Source organism: Heterodontus francisci, chromosome 14 (genome assembly GCF_036365525.1).
Source record: "Heterodontus francisci isolate sHetFra1 chromosome 14, sHetFra1.hap1, whole genome shotgun sequence".
Taxonomy (NCBI): Eukaryota; Metazoa; Chordata; class Chondrichthyes; order Heterodontiformes; family Heterodontidae; genus Heterodontus; species Heterodontus francisci.
Genome location: NC_090384.1, coordinates 27,122,240 through 27,142,466, shown reverse-complemented (window position 1 = coordinate 27,142,466; position 20,227 = coordinate 27,122,240). Strand labels below are relative to the sequence as shown.

Here is a 20,227-nt window from a genome sequence, read left to right as displayed (position 1 = left end):
CAGAGCAGGCAAGCTCACGAGGGATAGAAAAAACAACCTCAAGAATATTCTGCTGATTATCCCTTCTGCATGGGGTTTGTGCACTATCTCCTGACTTGTACACAGTTGAGCTCCTGCAGGCCAAAAGCCTGTTACACTGCTTTGGAAAATGTGGGTCATGCGAAGAAACCTATCAGAGTTGACAACCTGAGTCATGAATCATTGGCTCAGTCTGATGAACCCTGCTTTTTTATGAAAAGATATCTAGTTGATAACGGTGCCTTTCTCTGCCATCAGGGGGTGGACTATCTATTCCAGTCTGCTGTCCTGTAATAAAGATCATCCTTCTTCCACTTTGTAAGGCTTTCACTCTCTTTACCTGCAGGTTTCGTAGCCTGCTGTTTGGGCCCTCTTCAATTGTCCCAGTGTTGCTAGGGTGGTTCCAAGGGACTGGCACAGATCTTTTGCAGCCTGGAAGTCCAGTTGGTAGCGCCCACCTGCCGCCTTCTGAAAGACTCCATGGTGCCTGCACTCTGTCTTCACATCTGGGAACACAAAATGGAACCTCCACAGTCTTACTACTTCTGTTCAATCTCATTTCATACCCACACCCAGTGTTATCACAGACAACTGACCCATACAGGCCAAAAGGAACTTGACGTTCAGGCTGCTACACCTGTTTATACTGTTTGAAGTTATACAGCTATGTTATTTTATACTGATACATCCACAGTAATAGTACTCAGGGGTAAAAGGCAATTGTCTCTCCCTTACTATAACCATTTCATTGCTTCTTTCCCGTATAATCTGGGTACAACAAAGGCTATGGGCCCTGACAACATCCCGGCTGTAGTACTGAAGACTTGTGCTCCAGAACTAGTTGCACCCCCAGCCAAGTTGTTCCAGTACAGTTACAACACTGGCATCTCTCCGACAAAGTGGAAAATTGCCCAGGTATGTCCAGTCAACAAAAAGCAGGACAAATCCAACCTGGACAATTACCACCCCATCGGTCTATTCTCAATCATCAATAAAATGATGGAAGTTGTTGTCACCATTACTATCAAGTGGCACTTACCAATAACCTGCTCACCGATGCTCAGTTTATGTTCTGCCAGGGCCATTCATCTCCTGATCTCATTACAGCCTTGCTCCAGACATGGACAAAAGAGCTGAACTCATGGGGTGAGAGTGACTGCCTTAGATGTCAAGGCAGCATTTGACTGAGTGTGGCATCAAGGAACCCTACCAAAACTGGAGTCAATTGTAATTGGGGTAAAACTCTCCACTGGTTGGAGACATACCTAGCACAAAGGAAGATGGTTGTGGTTGTTAGAGGTCAATCATCTCAGTCCCAGGACATCACTGCAGGAGTTCCTCGGGACAATGCCCCAGCTCCAACTACCTTCAGCTGCTTTATCAATGACCTTCTTTTCATCATAAAGCCAGAAATGGGCATATTCGCTGATGAATACACAGTGCTCAGTCCCATTCATAACTCCTCAAATACTGAAGCCGTCCATGCCCACATGCAGCAAGACCTGGACAACACCAGGCTTGGGTTGATAAGTGACAAGTAGCATGTGCATAATACGAGTGCAAAGCAGTGACCATCCCTAACAAAAGAAAATCTAAACACCCTCCTTGAAGTTCAATGGCATTACTATCACTGACTCCTCCACCATCAACATCCTGGGAGTTACCATTGATCAGAAACTGAAATGGACCAGCCATATAAATACTATGGCTACAAGAGCAGGTCAGAAGCTAGCTATCCTGCAGCGAGTAACTCACCTCCTGTCTCCCCAAAGCCTGCACACCATCTACAAGGCAGAAGTGAGGAGTGTGATGGAATACTCCCCACTAGCCTGAATGAGTGCAGCTGCAACAACACCCAGAAGCTCAACACCATCCAAGGCAAAGCAGCTTGTTCAATCAGCACCCCATCCAGCACTTTAAACACTCACTCCCTCCACCATTGGCGCAATGTGGCTGCAGTCTATATCATCTACAAAAAGCACTGCAGCAACTCGCCAAGGCTTCCCCAATAGCACCTCCAAAACCCGCGACCTCTACTACCTAGAAGGGCAAGGGCAGCAGATGTATGTGGACACCATCACCTGCAAGTTCCCCTCCAAGCCACATACTATATTGACTTGGAACTATATCAGCATTCCTTCACTGTTGCAGGGTCAAAATCCTGGAGTTGCCTCCTTAACAGTAATGTGCGTATACTGACACCACATGGACTGTCGTGGTTGTAGAAAGCAGCTCAAAACCACCTTCTTAACAGCAATTATGGATAGGCAATAAATGTAGGCCTTGCCTTGTGCACAACCCAGAAATGAATTTTTTAAAATTATAAATGTTTCTTTCATATGGTACAATGTTTCCTGAAGTTTACCGAGGAAATGAGCTGTCACTGTTACTAGCCCTTCTTGTCAGCTTTCTGAGCTGAACATCTCCGCTTAAAAATTAAATATTAAATATACTGAGGGCATGTTTGAAAAATCATCCGAAGATAAGGAACATGTTTTGATAATGTTACTGTCTGCTGATGTTTCCATTTCTGGTCAGTTGCTGTTTAACTTAATTTTGACATAACTATTGAAAACAAAATGAATTTAAAGGACACATTGTTAGGACACATTGCCCAGTCAGATGACGATTATGATTTGGAGTTGAGTTGTATTATTGGGGAGGAAGTTCTGCTTTGACTTCAGCTGTTCTAATAGGCATCTCAGATAGCCAGCAAATCGTGAAGGTGTCTGGACTACACTGCAGAGAGAGACAATCTGACTTTCCCACTAATAGATAGGTCAAAATCTGACAATAAAATACAGTTCACTGTTGTATAATCAGCACTGTCACATTTGGAGGATCATCTTAACCTAACCCACTGGCAACAGAACAGGGTGTGTTCAGGACATACACCTTGCCTGATTTTACTCTCCACTGTGTCAGCCATGGTTCAGTGGGTAACATTCTCACTTCTGCGTTGGAAGGTTTTGGGTTCAAGACCCACTCCAAAGACTCGAGCATAGAATCCAGACTGACCCTCCAGTGCAGTACTGAGGGAGTGCTGCATTGCTGTCCTTCTGAAACTGAGGCCCTGTCTGCCCTCTCAGTTGGACATAAAAAGATCCCATGACACTATTCAAAGTGGAGCAGGGAAGTTCTCCCCAATGTCCTGGTCAATATTTATTTATCAACTAACATCACGAAAATAAAACAGATTGCCTGGTCCCTATCACATTTCTGTGCACAAAAATTGACTGCCGTGTTTATTACATCACAACAGTGATTGGACTCAATAAGTATTTCACTGGCTGGGAAGCCCTTTGAAACATCCTGAGGTTCTGAAAGATGCTATAGAAATGCAAGTCCTTCTTGCTTTCATTGGAGAGTAAAATTGGACAGGGTATCAAATGGATACCCGATCCGATCCTGTCAGGCAGGTTAGGTTTAAATTACCCGCTTGATATGGGTTTGTTTCTCTCCTTCACTCACCCAAACAGAGCCCCTCTGGAAAAAAAAAACATTCAAAAGAAACATTACCTCAATCAATTGTTTGAAATTTGTTCTACAGCTTATCTTCAATAAATTTTGAAAAAACAAACCGTTTGTGCTGGAGAATGTAGAGAAGTAGTCCTGCAGTTCGGCTGGAAAAACGTTACTAATTCAGGCTGGAAAATAGTGTCGACCACAATATTCCTAATTACAGAATCTGTCTTCAGCTAACACTCACAACCATGGGCACGAGTATCAGCCCAGAAATTCCAGACGGCTTGGGAAGGTGGAATTCAGGTATGGTGACAAACAGTGGTTAAAATTTGCAATGGCACTGGATCTGCTGGGCTTTCAGCCCCATCTAACTTGCCTCAAAAATTCCAACCCGGTGGCAGGGTAGAGGTAGATGCATCTTCTGCTCAATCTACTAGCTGTAGCTCAGTGGTAGCATGCTTGCGTTGAGTCAGCACACAATCCAGGCTGACACTCCCGTGCAGTATTAAGGGAGTGCTGCACTGTCAAAGGTGGATGAGGCATTAAACCAAGGCTCTGTCTGCTCTCTCATAAAAGATCCTATTGCACTATTCGAAGGTGAGGAGTAGGGTTCTCCCTGTCCAATATTTATCCTTCAACCAATGCAACAGTGCAGATTATCTGTTCATTATCACATTACTCTTTCTGGGACCTTGCTGTGTGCAAATTGGCTCCTGCATTTCCTAAATTACAACAATGACAACAATGCAAAAATTAAAATGCTGTCCTCTCATCAGAAGGCTGAGCTGACAGTGAGGTACTCGAACACCCCTCCTATCTTGATTTCAACATTACCTGAACAGGAAGGTTGACTCGCTATTCTGGTCTCCCATTCATTTCTACCTAATGCAGCACCACTTTGCTTTGATAACTCATTTCAATTCCATTAACATAAAGTAATTCAGCTACAGAGCCATCCATTATGGAGCATTCTGCAATCCATGCACATCACCTCCCACTAAGATCCTGGACTTCCACACCTGATCCCAACAATATAAACAAAATATGACACCATGCCCCTCAATATTGCGCCAGTTCTCAATTTGTCTAAATAACATACCAAAGGTGGGGGGTGGTGGGGCAGAAGGTGTAGTCAGATAGATAAAGGGACGGAGATCCCTTCTGTCAAGTCTCTACCCTATTAGGCAACGACAGTATTTCCTCAGCATCTCCAACAATGCATTCCTAGGTCTGAGCCTAGGGCCTAGAATACAGTGATAAAGTGACATCGTGGGTATTCAGGACCAATATGTTTTCCTTCGAATACAGTAACAGAAATGTTTAAAGGAGTATCATCATTTGGTCTCTAATCATTGGGTCTAAAAACAAAGAGATGTGTAAATTCCTGACTAGTGTTTTCACTGTGCCACAGATTAACATCGGCCTAAAGACAGTGATCAATTTTATGCAGATTAATTAAGAATTTACATAAAACTGCATGAACTGCCCTGTCTGGAGATTTGGGATCATGATACGCTGTTAGATAATGGCCCATCCTTTGTTATATTTTCACTTAGCCCATTACTGTGAACTTGCAATGTGCATATTTACAAAAAGAAAGTGCCAAGAAGTTTAAAAATGCTCCTACAAATGCAGCCCAAAAATTGTAGCTCCGATAACTCAAAGAGTATTCGATTCAGGAGCCTAACAGCCCTGACATGAACATTGGGTCAAGAATCCATTGGCTCCAACAGTGGATGGTTCAATCAAAGGTCCATTAGCTCCAATAGTCGATGGTTGGTCATAGGTCCATTAGCTGTGATAGTGAATGGTTGGATTAAGGGTCCATTAGATCTGATAGTGAATGGTTGGGTCAAAGATCCATTAGATCTGATTGTGAATGGTTAGGTCAAAGGTCCATTAGCTCCAATAGTGAATGGTTGGGTCAAAGGTCCATTAGCTCCAATAGTGAATGATTGGGTCAAAGGTCCATTAGCTCCAATAGTAAATGGTTAGGTCAAAGGTCCATTAGCCCTGAGTGAATGTTTGGGTCATCAGTGCATTAGCTCTGATCTTGGATGGTTGGGTCAAAGGTCCATTAGATCCAAAAGTGAATGATTGGGTCAAGGTCCATTAGCTCTGAAAGTGAGTAGTTTGGTCAGTAGTTCATTAACCCCAATAGTGACTGCTTTGGTCAAACATCCATTAGCTCCGATAGTTGATGCTTTGGTCCAAGGTCCATTAGATCCAATAGTGAATGGTTGGGTCAAAGGTCCATTAGCTCGAATAATGTCTGTCTGGATTCAGGATCTATTAGCTCTGAAAATAGATGGTTGGTCAAAGATCCATTAGCTCTGAATGTGGATGGTTGGATCAAGGGCCTATTAGGTCTGAAAGTGGATGTTTGGATCAAGAGTCCATTAGTCCTGATATTGGATGTTTGGATCAAGGGTCTATTAGGTCTGTTAGCCGATGATTAGTCAAAGATGCATCATCTGGTTGTGATAGGGAGCCTTACAGACAGAAAGGGCCCAAGTTTGGTCTCTTTGTTGTACAAGGGAATGAAATTGATACTGCAAGTTTGTTCATTCATTGGTTCGTTGGTGTCATCTTCTTCCTAGAAGGTTGATTGCCATGGATCTCCACCTCTGTCTGTCCTGTGCTGTCCTTACACATGCTGCATAGGCCAACTGCATCCAGTCCATTATATTTGTCATCCATTTTCTTCTCTGCTTCCCTCTCCTACGTTTTCCGTTGATCTTTCCTTCCAATAATTGTCTGACTCCCTTCTGCTTTAATGATCTGACCAAAGTATTGTATCTTTCTCTTTGATGTTATGCACTGATTTTCTCTTTTCTCCAACTGTTTCCAGCATTTCCTCATTAGTCTTTCTGTCTGTGTAGGATATGCAGAACATCTCCAATATGTCGTTGTCTCAAATGCATTCTGCTTATCAATAGTCTCTGTTGGTTGTCCATGTCTCCGAAGCATATAACATAGATGACAAAATGTTGCACCTCAGCATTCTTTTCCTAAGATTTAGGTCAGTTTCTTTGTCATTCTGACAAGCTGGTTTTGGCTATCTCAATTCTCCTTCGGATCTCACAATTGGATCTCCCATCATCTGTGATAATCTGCCCAAGATATGTAAACCTTTTCACTTATTCCAGAACTTGTCCATTTACTTCAGTTTTCACTTCCGGGGTTAGGTCCCTGCTCATCACCATTGTCTTTGTTTTCTTCACATTCATTCTTCATCCATATTACACACTTCTTGCATCCACTTTGTTCTCAATTTCCTGTAGTACCATTTCTGACTGCAATCAGCGCAATGTCATCTGCATATCTCAAGCTGCTAATGTTCAACCCACCAATATTGCAACCTGGTAGATATTCTATGTCTCTGAAGATAGCTTCAGTATACAGATTGAACAGTTTTGGGGACATAACACATCCCTGATGCATTCCTCTTTTGATTGGGAAACTGTCTAACAAGCCACTATCAAGTCTAATCACTGCTGTTGATTCCAATATAGATTCTGAATTATCCTTTTATCATCTCTGTCAATTTCTAATTTGTTTAAGCACTCCATTCTTTTTTGATGGGACACTCTATCAAATGCCTTCTCATAGTCTATTTTGGTTCTTGTACTTTCAGATATCTTTCAATCATTACTCTCAAGTTAAAGAATCCCTCTCTTGTTCCTTTCTTTGATCTGAGTCCTGACTGACTGTCATCTATCTCTGCTTCTATAATCTCTTTCCAAAATAATTTCTATCACATGGCTCATGAGGCTTATTCTCCTGTGCTCTGATCATTCTAGGCTTTTGGTTTCTTTGGGAGCTTAATAAACGCTGACTGCATAACATCCACAGATATGAATCCTGCTCTGTAAATTTTGTTGCAGAGGTCTGACAGTTTCCCAATGTTAACATCATTCAGGGCTTTTAGGCATTCTATCGCTTCCAGATGCTTTCTTTGCTTTCATCTTTTTGATCACTGCACTGATATCTACCTCTATTATCACTGGTCCTTCTCTTCCCTCTGATGGTACCAATTCACTTCTGTCTTCATCGTCATACAGCTCACTGATGTACTCTTTCCATCATTTCTCTACCCTTGCTTTTTCAAAGAGAAGTTTACCTTCTTTGGTCCTTATACAGCCACTATTTGTGGCGTTTATTGTCTGTCAGTGTTTTAACTTTCTCATGCAATGCTCTTATATTGTGCCTTTTCTCCAGCTCTCCTATCTGTCTTTCTATTTTGCCATATTTTTCTTTATTGTTCTTATTCTGTCTCCTTTTCGCCATCATATCTAGTATTTGATCAGTCATCCACTCTTGATGTTTCTTCCTCTTTTTTTTAGGGACCGTCTCAGTTACTGTGAATTTAATGCTCTGTTTCAACCTTTCCCAATGCTTTTCTGTTGTTTCCTCCTCAATAAGATCTTGCACTGTCTCTTCCTGAAGTAAAGCTTCATACTTGATAGTAACCGCGCAGCATACATCTTCATCACATCTTCCTCTCTCAGTCTGTCTAAGTTGACTTGATCTTTCATGGGATTCCTTTTTGGGATTTTCAGCCTGATCTTCATCTTCATTACATGCAGGCAGTGATCTGAATTGATGTCTGCACCTGGGTAAGTGAAGACATTTTTGATGCTTTTCTTGTATCTGTCATTGATCATCAGAAAATCTATTGGATTTCTGTAAAAATCTCCTGGACTGTTCCAGGTGTACAGTCTTCTTGGGTGTTGTTTGAAGAGTGTATTCAATATGACCAAGTAGTTTTCCTCACAGAACTGTATCAGGCGTTCACCTCTGCTGTTCTTCGTTCCTAGTCCATAAGCTCCTACCACATTTCCATGCCTCCCTTTGCCAACCTTTGCATTCAAATCGCCCATGACTATCAAGATGTCTCCACTCTTTACATACTTCAATGCTTTTTGCACCTCCTCATAGAATACTTCCACTTCTTCATCCTGCGTGAGCCCATACAGTTGTAAACATTTAATGTTCATTGGCTTCCCTTTAAATTTTGCCATAATCACTCTCTCTGATATTAGTCAATATCCTTGCATGGTTCTTGCTACCTTCTTTGTCATCACTATTCCAACTCCATTCTTATGTTCTCTGCCACCTGAGAAGATCATCAGCTACTTTCCTTTGTCTATTTTCCCAGATCCTGTCCATCTAACTTCTGCCAATCCTAAAATGTCGATGTTGAGTCTTAACATCTTTCATGCAGTTGTATATTTTACCACTCTGGTCGAATGTCCTGACATTCCATGTTCCGATTTTCAAGAGTTCTTGTCTGGGTTTGAAAGTAGCATCATCAGATGGTAGCCATTCTTCTGAGTTTGGGCTGCCCTCGTCATTCATCTGCTCATTCCTACTTCCTAGCAAGTCCTCTTCTTCCCTGTTCCTATTTACAATAGACAGCGCCACAGGGGGCCCGGGTTTGCCTACATCACTGCTTAAACTAGATTCTATGACTAACTATGGGTAAATACTTGGTGAGTATCCTGACTCTTCCAAGGCCATTTGTCATTAAGCTTCATGACTTTGCCCTAGACGTGTCACACATTTTGCTGTTGCACCTTCTGAGCTATTGACTCTGAATAGTGAGTTCTTCTGCCTCAGCTGCCAGTCCAGGCTTTGTGCCCTTGAAAAAGGTAACGCCCCTTATACCGAATCTTGTGAAACTGCTGTTCCCCTCACTTAGTCTAGCACGCCAGCTGAGGTGAGGTCCCAGGGTGTGCCTGCTGATATGCACTACCAGCTCCTTGGAGGTATATGTAAGGGTTGCATAGCAGTGGGAGACCAGTGGTCCTTGTCTACACCCATTCTGTCATGGATGTGTGGCTGACAAAGGTACAAAGGGACTCCTCCTCACATGCAACGCCATACAAGTTAGGGGAGGGGAAAAGTGGACACAGAGTTCCCACTCCTCATTGCTCACTAGTATTGGCATCTGCATGGATGGGGACTGGCAAGGACTGACTTCAATATGGTGGAATAGCCTATTTCTGCTCACTGTCCAGTGTTATGTTGTTTCATATTAATTACAGGTAAACCATTCACACCTTGGAAATTGCACCAGCAGCCTCATAAAGAGCATCACTTCTTTGTGCTGATTACTAGTGGGAGGTAGTTGTGCAGACACCCTCTTCTACAGCCAAATAGCTGTTCTTCAAGTATGTGTCTAGACACTGCCAGAATTCAACACTGCATTATTGGAGCTAATGGGGACCTGACCCCAACTCTCCAATAGGCCCCTGAACTCAACCATCCACTATTAGACTCAATGGACTTGGAACTCAACCATTCACTATGAGAGCTAATAGACCTTTAGCTTAACCTTCACTATTACAGCTAATGGACCCTGACCCCCACTGTCACTATCGGAGTGAATGGATCTTGAACCCACACCTCGCTGCTAGAGCTAATGGACCTGAACCTATCCTTACTACTAAGATGTAATGGATGAACCTAACATTCACCTTTAAAACAAATGAACCTTGAACCCAATCCTCATTAACGGAGCAAATGGGATCTTAAACCTAACCCTCCCTATTACAGCTGATGGACCATGACCTAACCCTTACTATCAAGGGAATGCTAACTAGCTAGTGAGTAAAACAACTCCATACAATCAATGGCCCAGTCAATTACTGACTGGAATCAAAGATAATCCTTCCCACCCCCATCCCACCCAATCAAAGGATTAGGAAAGTGGTATCAATGTTTAAACAGAGTTTCCTTTAGCCTTTTGGTGGGAGACTGGCTTTTTGCCACCACCTGATCTCTTCCACCCTCAGTGACCCACGGCGCTGAACTCCAAAACACAGCAAGAGGCTGAGGTTTCAGCATTAGGTCAGCTCAGCACGGGCCGCGCCTGTTCTCTGTGCAGAGTATTTCCGGCTATTATTATTATTCAGCTCTCAGAGAACACGATGTGAGTGGAATGCCAGGGTTTGATTGCACCACTCCCAGCCCGGCAGGAATGGGATTTATTTGAGAGGCGACTGCTTTATTGCCCAGTTCCAGCAGTGACCCCACTGCCTGCCACCAGTTTCTGAGGGGCTGAAGCAGCCTCAATGCTTTATCAAACTCGAAGTCTTATTCAGTCAAAATGGCCCCAATTGTATTTCAAACCAATGCTTAGCCTTTCCCATCAGCTCAGGAAAAGCAAGAGGCCTCCAAGGTGGGTGTGAAACCTCCAGCTGAGGTGGGCCACAGGAGCAGGAGGCACTTCACTTAGCCCTGCTAGGCCTGGTGGAACGTTCTCTGTCTTGAAACAGCCCAACCCAACTCCCTAGCCCCAGCCCTAAACCAGGCCAGTACTCGCACCCCAGCCCCAGCCTTCTAACACCACCCAGCCCAGCCCCACCCACTACCCTGCCCCAGCCCAGCCCCCGAACCCCACCATCACAGCAGCCACACCCCACCCCAGATTCTTACCTCAGACAAAGATCCCTATGCCACTCCATCCCACCCCAAAACTCTATGACCACCCCCACACTCCACACCAGCACTGCCATGTACCACACCCTGCACCCCACCCACCCTCACCCTAATCTCATACAAGCCCACCTGATCTCGCCCTCAAGCTCAGCTCCGCCATTACCTCTTTGGAGATATTGTACACTCTGTAAAATGAGGAAAAGTTCACAGAAATTATGGGAGTACATGAGAAAATGATTTGGAACAATATTGACTGAGGACTGGTTCAGTGAGAAATGTGGAGTTAAACAGAATGCACTAATCTATACCAAGAGGAAACAGTTAGCAACTGCACTGGAAGACGAGGGGAGTGTAATTCCATGATACTGAATAACCTGATACTAACTTGTGGCACTAATTCCCTGATCAATAGACTGACAGTGACTGGGGCAGTTATTCCCTGATCAACACCAAACTGACACTAACTGGGAGCAGTAATTCTCGATCAATAGACTGACACTAACTGGGGGCAGTAATTCCCAATCAATAGACTGACAGTAACTGGGGCAGCGATTTCCCTCATCCTCAATATACTGATAGTCACTGGGGACAGTAATTCCCTGATAATCAATAAACTGACGGTTTATGAACTCTGGACCTTATAACATGGCTGTGCCTTAAAATTTGTGATTTTTTTAAAAGTTCAAGTTAGAGTCTGGGAGGTCAGTTGACCTCGCCTCCACTCTGTGAAAGGTTACCAGAACAACAGAGAACACTGATCAAAGACTGTCTTCTGAAAAACAAAGACTACAGCCACAAACACCTGAAAAACAACGGGTTTTGCTCTCCCAGACTTTTGAATTGTAAAACAAGGAGTCAGTAATTGGGAAAATGCAAATAGAACGGGCAGGTGTGAACACCTGGGGAAAATGGATAGACCTGAATGGCTTTGTGAACCCTGACTTCCAGTCTCTGCATTTTGGAGCAGAACAATAAGCTATTGACTTCCGAGACCAGATAAATTTAACAGACTTTCTGAAGGCAAACAGGCTGTAAGAAGGGAACCCATCAGAGTGCGACTTCAATGCAAGTTGTAAGCAAAGACCCAGCAGTGGCAGCTGGACAGAGTGAGAGAGAGAGGACGCCTGCTCTCTGACGATATACAGCGAAAAGTTGTGAAGACATGAATCTATTTTGATGGTCCACGCTTGTGGAAAAGTAAAGGACCCACAGGATCACCGGAAATCACATAATTCATGGATGTCCAGGTCGGAAAGGCTCAGAGAAGTGAGTGAAGAGAATATTGATTTTTTAAAAGTCTGGGAGATCCAATCTATTGCAACTGGGAGGAGTTTGTAACTTGTAACCACGAAGTATTTCATCATCAAAAAGGATTGTGTAAGATATCAGTATGGTGTGAAGTTTTCAAGTGTTTGAATAAGTAAAGAAAATACCTTTATTTGTAACTTGGGGTCTCAGCTACTTACGCAGTACTATTTAGTTAATTGGGGACTTCTTTTAGTTTAGTTTCTATAATAAAAGTCTTAAAACATGAAATCTTATTGGGTAATTCATTAAATTGATCCAGGGGTTCATACCTTGTATTTTCATCTTAATGATCTCTCTGAGGTTGTTACAAATTGGGGGCTGGGATACAAATTCAGAGGCTGTAAAATGGGTTCACTGGAATTTTTCAGAGTTTTACACTGGCAAGATTTCACAATTACTTTTGTTATACACATAAGGAAAAGTCACCATGTCTACCTTGATGCTCAAGCCTTTGTGGAAAGGGACAATTTGACTCTCAATGATTTATTGCAGTTAACAGTGCGTTAAAGGCTGTAGCAGAGCAAGTAGGGGTTAGTTTAAATTCAAAAGCCAAAAAGACAGAAATTATTGAAGTGTTGTCTCAGCGTTTTAACCTCGAGGAAGAAAAGGGTAATCCTGGTAGCGCTCAGATTGAGTTAGCTAGAATTCAGTCACAAATGAGGCAACTGGAACTTGAAAAAGAAAGGGAACAGAAAAGAGAAGAGAAAGGAACAGACAATTACAACTTGAACTGAGAAAGCTTGAATTTGAAGGGAAAGAAAAGGAAAGGGAAAAAGACAATTACAATTTGAGATGAGAAAACCTGAACTCAAAAGGGAAAAAAATGAAAGAGTTACAAAAAGAAAGAGAAACCAGGAAATTTGCACTGGATTGAGAAAAATGCAGATTACACGAACAGGGAATGACAGGAAGGCTTGAGGATGAAGCCAATTCAACTCGTGGTTTTGATTTGGCAAGGAATATTATTCACTTATTGCCTAAATTCAGTGAGGAAGAAGTTGAAGTGTACTTTGTGTCCTTTGAAAAAATTGCTACTAAGTGGCAATGACTGAAGGAAAGTTAGACAATTTTTTTGCAAAGTGTGCTAGTGGGAAAAAATTTATAGGTATACTCAACACTTTCAGAGGAACAGTCCACAGTTCTTAATGCTTATGAGTTGGTACTAGAGGCTTACAAGCAAAATTTCAGGAATTCAAGAAGCAGAGCCAGACATTTATAGAATTTGCTAGAGAAGGAAATTATATTTGATCATTGTTACTGGTCCCTGAAGATTGAACAAGATTTTGAAAACCTTGGAAAAGTAATCCTAATGGAGGAATTTAAAAATAGCATCCCTTCAGGGATAAGGTCCCACCCAGAACAACATAAAGTTGGTAAAATAAGGAATGCCACTGAAATGGCAGATGACTATGGATTGACCCACAAAAGCAGTAGTTACAGGCCCGAGTTTTGGAATTTTCAAAGGAGTTGGAAGGATAGAAGAATAGATAATAAGAAGAGATTAGATTTTAGTGAGAGAAAGGATACAGGACCTCTCAGGGTGGTAAAAAAAATAATCAGGAGACTAGGGTTAAGTCAGAAGGACCAACATGCTATTTCTGGAATAAAAGAGGGCATATAAAGGCAGAATGCTGGAAATTGAGGGGAAAACCCATAGCTCTAGAGGGTTTACCAAAAGCCTGTCCTGAAAAGGATGCCCCAGTAGGTGGGGCTGTTGACAAGCCAGTGGCTTTGGCAATGCTGGATAAGGAATTTTAAGTCAGGTCCCAAAGGATATAAAAGCTTTGTGCTCAGGGATACTGTGTCCCCATATTTGTCAGATGAAGCAGGCAAGCCGATTGTGCTGCTTAGAGATACAGAGACCACTCAATCAGGATGTAGATCTTTCCCCAAATAGTGCTATGAATGCAAAGGCCATGGTGTGGGGCATGGAGGGGGATCATTTATCTGTTCCAATGCATAAGATTGATTTGCAATGTGATTTAGTCACCGATCCATTAACAGTGAAATCATCCCGGATTTGCATATCGAAGAGGTCGATTTGTTGCTCGGGAATGATTTAGCTGGGGATAAGGTATTGGCATCTCCAGTAGTTTTGGAAAAGCCAGTTGAAGTTGCTAAAATTGAAGTTTTGCAGGAGGGATTTTCTGGAATATTCCCAGATTGTGTAGTGACGAGATCCCAAGCTCATAAGTTTAAACAAGATGAGAAAGATTCAGTTGTTGTGGAGGACAATTCAGGTGCTTGGTTGGCTGAGACTTTTTCAAGGATTTGGATGACGATGTTGGTGAAAAGGGCTCCAAGACTAGCAATGTTGAATTGTTTAGCAGATCATCTTTCATTAAGGCACAACCGGCAGACTCTGATTTGAGATGTTTATCTCAAATGGTGTGCTCTGAGGCAGATGCTGAAAGGTCCCTGAGTGCTATTATATTAAGAATGACATTCTAATGATAAATTGGAGACCTCCCCAGAGGCTATCTGATAAGCATTGGGCTATAGTTCATCAGGTTGTTGTTCCCCTGAAGCACCGTAGTGAGATTTTGAGAATTGCCCATGAGATCCTAGTGGCAGGTCATGTGGGTATTCAAAAGACTCAAGCCAGAATGAGTCAGCATTTTTATTGGCCAGGGTTGCATAACGATGTGGTTGAATTTTGCAGAACTTGCTATACATGCCAGGTAGCTGGGAAGCCACAGCCTTTGATTAAGCCAGTCCCCATTGATACCGATAACTGCTTTTGACAAACTGTTTAATAGGGTTCTTGTGGATTGTATCGGACCTTTATCCACAACTAAGTCAGGTCACAAGTTTCTCCTAACCATCATGGATTTCTCCACTAGGTTTCCAGAGTTCTTGATAAGTAAGGGGGTGTAAGGTTATCGGGGGTAGGTGGAAATGTGAAGTAATCAGTTCAGCCATGAACTTATTGAATGGCGGAGCAGGCACGAAGGGCCGAGTGGCCTACTCCTGCTCCTAATTCGTATGTTCGTAGGCAATACCTTTGAAAAAGATCACAGCGAGAATTGTAATTGAGGAGTTAATTCAGTTTTTCACTAAATATGGATTGCCAAAAGAAATTCAGTTGGACCAGGGATCAAATTTAATCTCAGGAGTATTTGAAGAGATCATGACTAATTTGGGAGTGAAACAGATCAAATTGTCCACTTATCATTTGCAGCCACAAGTTGCTTTGGAAAGCTATTATCAAAGCTTAAAAAGAAAGGCTTATTGTTTTGAGTATTGTCATGATTGGGACAAGGAGCTATAATTTTTATTCTTTGCCACCAGGGTCACACCAAATGAGTCCACTGGTTTCAGTCCATTTGAATTGATCCATGGGCATGAGGTTAGGGGTACTCTTAAATTTATTGAGAGATTTTAGCACCGGAAGAGGTAACTACTCTCTTAGATTATGTATCAGAATTTCAAGAGAAACTCACAAAAGCATGTGAGATCGCCAGAAAATATCTCAAGATTTCTCAACAGTGATGAAAACCCTAGTGCATAGAACAGCTAAGGCATGCAGTTTTCAGCCTGGAGACAAGATGTTAGTTTTGTTGCCCTTTCCTGGGAACCATTGAAAGCTCAGTTCAGTGGACCTTACTTCATTAAGAGGAAACTTAGTGAAGTGAACTATTTGTTTAGTACCCCAGACAGATGGAAAAAAAATCAAAGGCTGTGTCATGTGAATATGTTGAAAAGATACCATGACTGTGCACCTTGTCAGCCAGTAAATGCATGTTAAGTGACAGAAGAGGAGGTTAAGGATAGTGTTACTTTTAAGGAATTGCAGGAAGGGGCAGAGACTGAACATTCTCAGATTGAGCCCCCTGCTGTGAAACTGGAAAACACAGAAGTGTTAGAAAACCTAGATACAATTCTGCACTATCTTTCTTAATTGCTGAACTGTTAAAAGAGTTTAAAGCCATATGTCAGACAAGCCAGGTCGAACTTGTCTGACTATCTGGTTGATGTGGGAACAACTATATTAAACCCTTATTGACTCAATCCTAATAAATTGGCTTAGGTTAGAGAAGAGGTTCAGTACATGCTAAAGAATAATATAATTGAACCTAGTCGAAGTAGCTGCAGTTCACCAGCAGTGCTAGTACCAAAACCAGAAGTTTTTAAAGGTCAAGCCGTTTGGTATGAAAAATCACTGGCCACATTTCAGAGTTTGACCAATCAGATGATTGCTGAACTGAACTGTTGCATTATGTACCTTGATAATCTTTTGGTATACTGGGAAGACCATGTTAAATATTCAAAGACTCTGACAGGTTAGAGACAGCTAATTTGGTAGTAAACTTGGCAAAGTGCAAGTTTACTAAGGCTAAGGCCACCTACTTAGGGCATGTAGTGGGTCAAGGTCAAGTGTTGACTATGGAATCTGAGGTTCAGGCGATAATCAACTTTCCAGTCCCCAAGACAAAAAGGGAAATATTACATTTCCTAGGGATGTGTGGGTTCTACCGGAAATCCGTTCCAACTTCAGTACAGTAGTAACTCCACTGACAATTCTACTAAAAAAGGGGCATGAAGATCCAATGGAGAGAATCCTGTCAAGTGGCATTTGAAAAGTTAAAGGCCAGTTTAATAAATGAACCCATTCTAGCGGCACCAGATTTTGGCAAGCCTTTTTAAAGTGGTGATTGATGCCAGTGAGGTAGAAGTGGGAACAGTATTATGCAGGATGATAATAACGGAATCGAATGACCAGTTATTTTTGTAGAAACCTGAATGAGCACCAGAAGAAGTATTCCACCATTGAGAAGGAGGCTTTAGGCCTTGTGTAGGCGTTTCAAAATTTGGAAGTATACGTCAATAACGGCAAAGGGAAAATAACAGTTACACCAATCATAATCCAATGAGGTTTCTAGAAAGATTCAAATCCAAGAACGCCAGATTCTTTTGATGGAGCCTAATGTTACAACCGTTTACCTTAAAGATTGTACACGTCGCAGGAAAGAGCAATGTAATTGCCGATGTTCTGTCCAGAATTAAATGAGAGATGTAATGGAGGCAAACATCACACAAATATAAAATATCGTTGTCACCTTTGTTGTGTAAAGTGTAAAATGATAATAATAAAAATGTTTGCAATGTTATATGTGATTATGTTGTAAGAAAAATCATTTCTACGGTAATGACGTTTCTATTTTTAGGGGAAAGGTATTCTGAACGCTGGACTTTGTTACAGGAATATCTCTTAAAAATTGTGATTTTTACAAGTTCAAGATGGAGTCTGGAAGGTCAGGTGACCTCACCTCCACTCTGCGAAAGTTTACAAGGACAACAGAGAACACTGATTAAAGACTGCCTTCTGAAAATCTGAGACTACTGTCACTAACACCTGAAGAACAATGGGTTTTGCCCTCCCAGACCTTTGAATTGTAAAACAAAGAGTCAGTAACTGGGGAACTGCAAATGGATCGGGCAGGTGTGAATACCTGGGGGCAATGGGAAGGCATGAGTGGCTTTGTGAACCCAGATTTCTGGTCTCTGCATTTTGGAGCTGAACAATAAGCTATTGAATTCTGAGTCCAGATAGATTTAACAGACATTTTGAAGGCAAACAGGCTGCAGGAAGGGAACCCATCAGAGTACATCCTCAATGCAAGCTGAAAGTGAAGACACCCAGCGGTGACAGCTGGACAGAGAGAGAGAGAGAGAGAAAACGCCTGTTATCTGAAGATATACGGCAAAAGGTGGTGAAAACATGAACCTGTTTTAAGAGTTAAAGCTTGCAGAGGGATAAAGGACCCACAGGATCACTGGAAATCACATTATTCACAGATGTCCATCTTGGAAATGCTCAGAGAAGCCGGTGAAGAAAATATTGACATTTAATAAGTCTGGATGATCCAACCTATTGCAACTGGGAGGAGTTTGTGACTTGTTACCAAAAAGTATTTCACCATCAAAAAGGACTATGTAAGATATAAGTGTGGCGTGAGGTTTTGAAGGGTTTGAATAAGTAAAAATATTACCTTTATTTGTATTTCGGGGTCTCAGCTAGTTACAAAGTGCAAGTTAGTTAATTCTCGACCAGAGACGAACAGTGACTTGGGGCAGTAATTGCCTGATAAATAGGTTGGCAGTGACAGGGAACAGTAATTTCATGATCATCAGTTGTCTGACTGTAATTGGGGACAATGATTCTCTGAGCATCGAACGACTGACAGTGACTAGGGATAGTAGTTCTCTGAACATCAATAGACTGACAGTGACCGGGGACAGTAATCCCCTGATCAACAATAGACTGACAGTGACGGGGGGCAGTAATTACCGGATAAATAGACTGACAGTGACTGGGATCATTAATTCTCAGGTCATCAATAGATTGACAGTGACTGAGGACAGTAATTCTCTGCACATCAATAGACTGAGAGTGACAGGGAAAGGGAATCCCCTGATCACCAATGGAAAGACAGTAATTGGGAATAGTAATTCGGGATTAAACGACTTACAATGACTGGAAGCCGTAATTCTGTGATCATTAATAGAATGATAGTGAATGGGGGGAGTTATTCTTGGATCAACAATAGACTGACAGCGACTGGGAGCAGTAATTCTACGTTCATCAACAGACTGACAGAGACTGGGAGCAGTAATGACCAGATAAATAGACTGACAGTGACTGGGGGCAGTGATTACCTGATGAATAGACTGACGATGACTGGGGGCTGTAATTAGCTGATAAATAGACTGGCAGTAACTGGGGGAAGTGATTACGTGATAAATACACTGACAGTGACTAGGGGCAGTAATTACCTGATAAATAGAATGACAGTGACTGGAGGAAGTTATTACCTGACAATGAGACTGACAGTGACTGGGGTAGGAATTACCTGATAAATAGACTGACAGTGACTGGGGGCAGTAATTACATGATAATGAGACTGACAGTGATTGGGCGCAGGAATTACATGATAATGAGACTGACAGTGATTGGGCGCAGGAATTACCTGATAATGAGACTGACACTGACTGGGGGCAGTAATTACCAGATAGATAGACTGACAGTGACTGGGGGCAGTAATTACCTGAGAAATAGACTGACAGTGACTGGGGGCAGTAATTCCACGATAATGAGACTGACAGTGACTGGGGGCAGGAATTACCTGATAATGAGACTGACACTGACTGGGGGCAGTAATTACATGATAATGAGACTGACAGTGACTGGGGGAAGTTATTATCTGATAATGAGACTGACACTGACTGGGGGCCGTAATTACCTGATAAATAGACTGACAGTGACTGGGGGCAGTAATTACCAGATAGATAGACTGACAGTGACTGGGGGCAGTAATTACCAGATAGATAGACTGACAGTGACTGGGGGCAGTAATTACCTGATAAATAGACTGACAGTGACTGGCAAAGTTATTACATGACAATGAGAGTGACACTGACTGGGGGCAGTAATTACCAGCTAAATAGACTGACAGTGACTGGGGGAAGTTATTACCTGATAATGAGACTGAAAGTGACTGGGGGCAGTAATTACACGATAATGAGACTGACAGTGACTGGGGGCAGTGACAACCTGATAAATAGACTGACGATGACTGGGGGCAGTAATTACCTGACAAATAGACTGACAGTGACTGGGGGAAGTTATCACCTGATAATGAGACTGAAAGTGACTGGGGGCAGTAATTACCTGAAAAATAGACTGACAGTGACTGGGGACAGTAATTACATGATAATGAGACTGACAGTGATTGGGCGCAGGAATTACATGATAATGAGACTAACAGTGATTGGGCGCAGGAATTACATGATAATGAGACTGACAGTGATTGGGCGCAGGAATTACCTGATAATGAGACTGACAGTGACCAGGGGCAGTAATTACCTGCTAAAGAGACTGACAGTGACTGGGGAAAGTTATCACCTGATAATGAGACTGACACTGACTGGGGGCAGAAATTACCTGACAAATAGACTGACAGTGACTGGGGGAAGTTATTATCTGATA

The 20,227-nt window shown here is 42.3% G+C and overlaps 1 protein-coding gene across 2 annotated transcripts in view; it reads right to left on the bottom strand.

Annotated features, from left to right (window-relative positions):
• Positions 1–20,227, bottom strand: part of LOC137377271 (CD44 antigen-like) — a 291,352-nt gene that overhangs the window by 66,223 nt on the left and 204,902 nt on the right. For both annotated transcript variants that reach the window (XM_068046813.1, XM_068046814.1), the window contains exon 2: positions 359–524. In XM_068046813.1, coding sequence (XP_067902914.1) covers positions 359–524 — 166 coding nt within the window. The remainder of the gene's footprint in view (positions 1–358; positions 525–20,227) is intronic.